The sequence below is a fragment of the Hylaeus volcanicus genome, chromosome 9 (genome assembly GCF_026283585.1).
Source record: "Hylaeus volcanicus isolate JK05 chromosome 9, UHH_iyHylVolc1.0_haploid, whole genome shotgun sequence".
NCBI classification, from domain to species: Eukaryota; Metazoa; Arthropoda; class Insecta; order Hymenoptera; family Colletidae; genus Hylaeus; species Hylaeus volcanicus.
The window spans coordinates 3283119-3290933 of record NC_071984.1 but is presented as its reverse complement, the minus strand read 5'-3'; the positions used below and the strand labels follow the sequence as shown (position 1 = coordinate 3290933).

Genomic DNA, 7815 nt, shown 5'->3' with positions numbered 1-7815 from the left:
TAGAATTCTTGAATCTAAAGTCTTAGAAATCTAGAATCCTTGAATTTGGAGCCTTAGAGATCTGTAATATTTGAATCTGAAATCCTAGAGTCTTAAAAATTCCAAATAATTTTCTTAAATTGCTACCAATAACGCTTACTTTCTCCAGCACTTCCCAAGTCATTCTCACAGCAGAATTTATCTTGTAGAATAACTCGTTTATGGAGACTTTCGCTTGGAATAGCGGATTATACTTTATGTGCGTTATGGAATAACCAATTCCTTCGTCTCCGCGACACGCTAGATCGTAGAACCATTCGATCAGGTCGTGTAGCTTGTAGCGTTTTGGCCTGCGAAACACAACAGTTTCTCGATATGGGAGCTTAACTCGACTAAAACATTTTGGCTTTGGTATCGATTATAAAGATTTTCTGTACTGCGTACCCAACGAATTGGTAAGTTTTTCCAGCTGTGTGATAGTCCTGTGCAATGGCAACGATACCAGCAGCTACGTCGGACACGTGTATAGGTTGCTTTTCAGTTTTCAGGCCCTTTTCCCATAATGGCACTTGCCTATAAGAAATCGAATCGATGAATAGAATAGAAAAAAGAGAAGGTGCATAGAAGCGTAACCTCCTTGCGAATTCTTCACTTTAGGAATTCTTTTCCTTCATAAACAATAGAAATTACATCTACATCTTCACTTCAGAAAAAACTTTCTATATATTTCGCTGTAAAAATATGCATTATTTAGAGAGCTAAGAATTTTTGAAGGTTAGTCAACTTTTTAACAGACTTCGAAAAGGAGGAGGTTACTCAATTCGACATATATATATTTCTTTTACTCGTTAGAAGTTACACTTCAAAATAATGTGCGACAGAAGATTAATTAAACACGTTACCCGAACGATCGTCTTGCCGCATGCATGTAATGGGTTATAAATTCATCCTCCTGTCCATATATAACCGATGGCCTAACAATGGTAGCTTCTGGGAATTCTTCTCTCACCGCGCACTCCCCTAGCCATTTCGTTTTAAGAATCGTAGAGCCTTCTGGCAAAATCCGTGGCTAGCAAACGAAATCGAACGTACATTTTCAACATACAAATTATCATCTCTGTACCTTTCCACGCTTTACAGCTTCACTAACGAACAACTTACTTCGAGATGTTCTTCTGCGTTCAAACAAGACACGTGAATGAAACGTTCCACGTTGCACTGCTTGGCGAGCCTAGCCAACGTTCTAGCTCCTTCCACATTTACATCGTAGAGATCGTAATTTCTTGATTCCACATCTCTGCCAATTAAGTTAACGACGACGTTGGAGTATTTAATGCTTCTGATTATAGACTCCTCGTCCCTCAATTCGAAGGGATGGAACAGAACCTGTCCCAAGTCTCCGCACAACTTCAGAGGCATTACAAAGTAACGATCGCATCTGTGCGGGAGAATCAACTGCAAGAAAGCATAGTTTGTTAATTTGTGTATCAGAAAAAAAATTGAAATCGACAGAGCTATTACATAAAATCAAAGTTTGATATTATTCAGCTCCGATATTAATAGATAATTCCTATTTACAGAAAGAAAGAAGAATTCGAATAACGATACAGCAAGTTACTTGCCTGTGTACCGATTTTCCCGAAACGATTGCACACGTATCGTCCGACAAAGCCGTTGCAGCCGAAAATGGTGCAGACCATTCCATTGAAAGAGCTACGACCTCCGGTGCCTCTCTTCAACTTGGCTGTAGTGGGGTTCTTGATGATCTTGGGATTCGAGGAGCAGCTGCGGCTCTGTGCAGCGTAACACGCAGCGTATGCATTCTGGTTTTCTGCGTCACCCAATAGTTGATCGTTAATACTAAACCTACCACGACCTGAATGACAGTTCTCAAACTTCTCCGTGCAGTTTTTATATTCGATACATAAATTATAAACAATTGTTTCATGCGTTGTTCAATGTAGTGTAAAGTGAAAGGTTTTTGTATCCAATTGGAGAAAGTGTTTATAGGAGCATTTAATTGATTCGGATAAAAAAAGGTACAAATGAAAGGTCGGTAGGTTTAGTATTAACGTTATATAATTAGAAGAATAACGAAGACGCTACAGGACATCGAGTTCGCATAATCGCGCGGCAGCGTTTAAATAATTGGAGCTCAGGATTACCGTTATTGAAAGGACATCGAGGTGAGACGTCGAACGAGCAGGATTATAATAAACTTACTCGCAACCTGTACAGCAGTCTTCGGAATCCAAGCCGCCATGACTGCTGCATTCGGCTGACACTACTCTGGTGACAAGAGGTGAATTCGATGGGCGATTTACAATCGCGATATCCCTAGATATCTTCGGAATAATTCCCTAGATATATATAAGAATTCCCTAGAATAATAATAGAGTACTATTATAGAAACGAAATTCTTGTTTTCAGGTGCCCGAGGACATATGCGGATTTTAGGCCGTTATTCTGGGTCGTAACTTATTCCTAAACTGGCCTTAAGCATTCATTAAGCATTAACAATATTTCTTTCGAATATATTCTATTTTAATCATTTTTACCAAGAATGGTCTTTCATGAATTATTTCTTGTTATTTATTTGGAAATTGTTTAGAATATCTAATTGTAAATACAGATGGATGTGGAAACAATGTTTAGGAGTAGGTGAATATTTATTCGTTAAAAAAGTGACGTTTCAGCGTGTAAACATATCGCGACACTATGTTTTTCAAATTGAATTTCGCGGGGTTAGCTGAAAAATGGCGGCCACCAATCAAAATCGAACAGCGTTATTTCGCAACTCTGATTGGAGGGTCTCTCGCGAATGCGTGTCGATGAGCTAAGCGCTCAGTACCGTAGTTACAGGAAACGATGCCCGGTCCCGATTCGCTATATTTCGAACATTTTGGAAAGATGGAATTAAGACGGTAACCGAAAGGTGAGAAAAGGTTATAGTAACGAAATCGTTAATACGTTTACGATTGAAGTAAATACAAGTTTAATTTAGCATCGAAGAATGACATTATTTGTATTTTCTTTGGGGGGCGATCAAGGCACCACTGTCTTTGTCGTAATAGATACTTCACTGACGCTAGGAACAGTGCGCATGCGCGAGCGGCGGCCATCTTGATGTCACGTGTTCAGAATCGGTCGATAAAATTCTCCGTGCTATCTCCGCGATACTTACCATCGAAATACGAAACTATGTTGTTGTAAACATTGCCATTTTGCCACAAGTGTCGTTAGTCGTTAGTTTAAACGTCACTATTAGTCCTGTTTCTTTGCATAGACTACTCATAATTTGCTTACAACCTAAGAAAATAAAATATATATAAATTCCCAAGGATTTATCAGACTTTTCTGCTGTCACATATTCCGTGTCGCCTGTCTTATTATACATAATTTGTACACAATGATATCTTAATTTTTATTATTTTTATTGGTAACTATAACCTATAAAAAGGGACAATTGAATTTGTTGTGTTCTAGGTACTGCATTTAATAGTTTATATTGGTTTATATTTGACAACGCCTAATCATGACAGATATGGAATCCAATAAGGGAGTAGACGTGTTTAAAGACATGCAAACCAAGTTCAAGTCCATCCAGAAACTGTTGGATGACGATAAGAAATTCAGTACACAGAGCGAACCGTATAAAATGAAATACGAAGCTATAGAAATTCTGCAAACTATGGAAAGAGACATAGTTGATCATCTTATGACAAACACATCCACAGAAGAGGGTGAAACATCGCTTGCATTTATACAATTACAGCTCGGTTTACTATATGTCGATACGGAGCAATTGAAAGCCGGAGAAGTATCATGCACAAACTGTCTGCAAGTATTGAAAGACAAAACATTGGATCCGTCAGCAGTTTCCATAGTGATCTCTGCTCTGAATCAGTTAGGTTTAATATGGTCTCATTGGAATGAACCTATGCAGGCTAAGACTTTCTTAGAACGCGCAGAGAAGATCTACTATGATTTTAAAAACATGGGTGGCGTATGCAAGTTTCCTGTTCATTTACCTATGATTGGCTTTAAAGTAACGAAAAACAAACCATGTCCTCAAGAAACATTCGAGAGTATCCATACTTTAACGCTGTACTTCTTAGCTCAAGTATACAAGTCTCTGGAAGACAATCACAAAGCCGCTATGTACTGTCATTTGACTTTACGCAGGCAGTTGGGTGGCGATACCATATCTGAAGACCTGGATTATATCGATTGGGCGTTAAACGCAGCTACCCTGTCGCAATACTTCATGGAGAACGATAGCATTCCTCTAGCCAAGCATCATTTAGCAGCCGCGTCTTATATATTACAGAAGTACGAAGACGTATTGAAAGTTCAAAGTTTGAACGACGGAGGAAGCGAAGAAATGGAAGCCAAGTGGGAAAATTTCAAGCACAGAAGCGCAGACGTAGCTAGATGCTGGGCTAAATATGGAATTTTACTTATGTGCATATCGAAACAAAGACTTCTAGATGATGGGGGAACGAAGCAAGGGAACGATGGGTTGGATAATGAAAATCCCCCAATGCTAAACCTGACCGATTTAAAATTTGATATTTTAGAGAAAGATATAGAGCCAATCGCGAGCCAAATCACTGATAAGTACCTGTTAGATTTCGAGGATGCCAGACTAGTGTTTTTAAACGTCCAGAAATGGTTGGACCAAGCAAAGTCGTATTACACATTAGAGGATCATGCATCCGATCACATAGCCATCGTACAAGATGTTTCCCAAGCGTACATGTACCTAGCATTCTTCGAGGAAGACGAGGACAGACAAGCGAAAATGCACAAGAAGAGAATAAACATTCTCGAAAATGTCATCAAGGAGATAAGTCCGCGATACTACAGATCCGCTTGCAGGCAGATTTGGATCGAATTAGGAACAACCTACTCGGATCTTCTCGAGATAAAGCTCGATCGTTCCCGTGACACGAAGCGAACGCCGCAAGCAGTGGCAAAGATTAATCACCTAATCAAAAGTTCCATAAAGAATTTCCAATCGTTCATCGACTCCTTAGAGATTGGTACTTCGAATTCCGGAACCGAACTTCCCGACGACGTGTTGCATACGGCCCTGATGGCTCACTTTCACATCGGTAGATTGTACAATTCAATAATATCCACCGACAAAGCAGTCTTAATAGAGAACACGCAGAACAGTCTGAACGCTTACAAATTCGTGATCGATTACTGCGAGAAGCACAGCAACGCGAGGGAATTAATTAAATGTGAATTGAGCTTTTGTAAAGAAATAGTCAGTCTACTCCCCTTGAAAATACGGAGAATACAAGAAAAGAGTTGGTGAACCTAGATTCTGTGTCCTTAGATGTAATTCGATATTATCTGTTAAAATAAAATGCTTAAATAACTGTTCGAAGAAGTTAAATGTACGGTTACATTATGTACAGTTGCGAAGCTTGTTTTAGTTCTAAGGCTATTTTATTATTATAAAATAATTACAATATGAACGCGTGTTGTGTAAATTGTATCACAGAATTGCATCTCTTTTCGTTTAAGGGATCATTCTGCTTTATTGGCCAATAGAAACATGCTTCTTCGTTAAGTTTTTTTTTAAATGATATTACGAAACCATTTATTTCAATCTTCATGCATATATTTATTATGCTTTTAGAATTATATTAGAATTTTTTCAAGAAGAAATATGAATGTTATATCGAACTATCTTTAATTAAAGAATAATCTATTTTAAAAGCATAATAAATATACGCATGAAGTTTTAAGTAAATAGTTTTGTGATATCATTAGCGAAAAAGCATGTTTTTCTTGGCCATTAAAGTAGAACGACCCCTCAGAATTCTATGTATCGTACTATATTAAAACACAATAAAAAAAAAAAAATTACCTAAGTAGCTCGGATTTTTATACTTCGTAACAGACTGTTATTATTATAAATTAAAGAACCGAGAGGTGTACATACAACAACAACAAGAACGTGCTGTTTTATAATTTTATATTTATTTCATAAAATAAAAAATTACTTCTTTTCCTCCGTCTTCGCCGTCTTCGTCGCGTCAGGGGCTTTAGCTTTCTTGATCTTCTTTTTCAATCTGTAAAACGCGTCCGATCTGATCTTATTTCTAGTTTGCCTCGCTTTTCTCAATTTGAAGCGGTCGAAGTCGCTGAGCTCCATACGCTGAAATCGATAAATATTTGTCATCGAAAAATCGACTAAAAATTGTTATATATTATTTATAAACTATATTATATATACACTAAGCTATGTATAAACTATATTATATACACTAATTATGTATAATATAGTTTACACTATATATAAATTATATGTACTAAGTTTTAAGCGTGGCGTTTACCTTCTTCTTGGCTTCGACCTTTCTCGCCCACATGGTGTCTTTCCACAGTTCGCTGATCTTTGCAGTTTCCCATGCTTTGCGTACGACTCGGGTGGATCCAGTGTACGGGAAACGTAAACGGAACTTGGTCAAGTGAAGCTGGTTCAGCCTCATCTCTCCGCGTGGAACGCTCGTCGAGGGCCCGTCCACCAAAACCTGCGAACGCAATCGGAGTTCAATATGTTTCTCGTTGAATTTTCTATGCTGAACTCGAAGAATCTGGTGTCAGTTAAATTATATTGGCATCAGTGAAACGTCAGCCGGCAATTCCTATCAAGATAAATGGATCATCATTGCGCAATGTTGTATATATAAGTTGATGATACTAAGTCAACGTTGTTCTTACCCGATTCTGGTCGATGACATCCACGATTGTCACAAGTTTCCCCTGGTGTGGCCCATCGCACACATAGGCGACACGGCCAGATTCTACGAATCTCTGGAACGGCTGTTGGGAGCAGAAGTTTGTTAATCCTCGTGTTATTAGATAACGGTCATGCAACGATCAATGTTGCAATGGAGCTCGTAAGTTGACTAAAAAGTGCTCTGAATTTTCTAATTTACAAATGGAAAAATAATGTTTGTAAATTCTTTAATCAAAGGATAAGCATTGATTGAATTCAGGATGATCAGTTTGAAAGGAAGTTGGTTTAAGGCACGAGCCAGTAAATCTTGGGAAAATTAAACGAAAATTAATTCTTGTTTTCTATTCATTAAAATACTCGAATGTTTGTAGAAATTGGAAGCGTTTACCTTTCGTTCGAGCCTAGCATGCTTTACACAGGCGTAAATAAGTCTACCATGTGCTAGAATTTAGGGGTTATATCTAAAGATATTCCGCATTCTCTACGCCTTACGGAAAACACGAGAGGCAAATTAAAGCACATGATAAATAATCGAAGAAACATGATCGAATCGATAAAGTTTACACCGGTGTAAAAATTCTACGTGTAATATCGTTAACTTCCAAGCAGAATCTCACTTACCATGGTTGACCGGAAGCGAAAGACCAATACAGCTTACAACGGGATAAAATATCCGTGCTGCCAACCGTTGAAAATAATTTCTCCCTATTTATATATTAAAATCCCTATTGACAGTAATGGCGGGCAGAGCGCGCGCTAATCGGGCGCTGTGATTGGTCGATGGTTTTTCGTTGATAATTCAAAAACGAAGCATCTTTCAACATTTATGCAAAGGAAAGTGTTGTTCAGAATCGTCTCACCTACCCAACAATTCATCCAATATAGTCGTTCTACAAATCGAGGAAGCGGCAATTTCGAAATGACAACTGAAGTGTCACAGTCACTTTCTACTGGGTTCCCCTTCATTTCCTGACACATTTCCTTTTAATTTTACTCCATTTCCTAGTACATTTCCCTTGAATTTCCTTTCATTTCCTGGCACATTTCCCTTTGCATTCTCTTAATTTCCCAGCACATTT

At 38.2% G+C, this 7815-nt stretch overlaps 3 protein-coding genes across 4 annotated transcripts in view; 1 reads left to right on the top strand and 2 right to left on the bottom strand.

Annotated features, from left to right (window-relative positions):
* Nucleotides 1-2297, bottom strand: part of LOC128881776 (NADH dehydrogenase [ubiquinone] 1 alpha subcomplex subunit 9, mitochondrial) — a 3055-nt gene extending 758 nt beyond the window's left edge. The window contains exons 1-6 of one of the 2 annotated variants that reach the window (XM_054133084.1): nucleotides 2203-2297; nucleotides 1602-1810; nucleotides 1141-1434; nucleotides 882-1048; nucleotides 424-552; nucleotides 140-329 (exon numbers count right to left, since the gene is read on the bottom strand). In XM_054133084.1, the coding sequence (XP_053989059.1) occupies nucleotides 140-329; nucleotides 424-552; nucleotides 882-1048; nucleotides 1141-1434; nucleotides 1602-1810; nucleotides 2203-2242 (1029 nt within the window). In that variant the 5' untranslated portion in view covers nucleotides 2243-2297. Of the gene's footprint in view, nucleotides 1-139; nucleotides 330-423; nucleotides 553-881; nucleotides 1049-1140; nucleotides 1435-1601; nucleotides 1811-2144 lie in introns of both variants that reach the window. The other variant, XM_054133085.1, reaches the window with a different exon arrangement.
* A 788-nt stretch (nucleotides 2298-3085) lies between these two features.
* Nucleotides 3086-5859, top strand: LOC128881775 (KIF-binding protein). Its single transcript, XM_054133083.1, has 2 exons — nucleotides 3086-3381; nucleotides 3466-5859. The coding sequence occupies exon 2, from the start codon at nucleotides 3515-3517 to the stop codon at nucleotides 5303-5305; it is 1791 nt and encodes a 596-aa protein (XP_053989058.1). The 5' UTR covers nucleotides 3086-3381; nucleotides 3466-3514; the 3' UTR covers nucleotides 5306-5859.
* Nucleotides 5860-5954: 95 nt separating this feature from the next.
* Nucleotides 5955-7407, bottom strand: LOC128881778 (60S ribosomal protein L14). Its single transcript, XM_054133086.1, has 4 exons — nucleotides 7358-7407; nucleotides 6718-6819; nucleotides 6333-6527; nucleotides 5955-6154 (listed from the first exon to the last, which is right to left on the bottom strand). The coding sequence occupies exons 1-4, from the start codon at nucleotides 7358-7360 to the stop codon at nucleotides 5996-5998; spliced, it is 459 nt and encodes a 152-aa protein (XP_053989061.1). The 5' UTR covers nucleotides 7361-7407; the 3' UTR covers nucleotides 5955-5995.
* Between the last annotated feature and the right edge of the window lie 408 nt (nucleotides 7408-7815).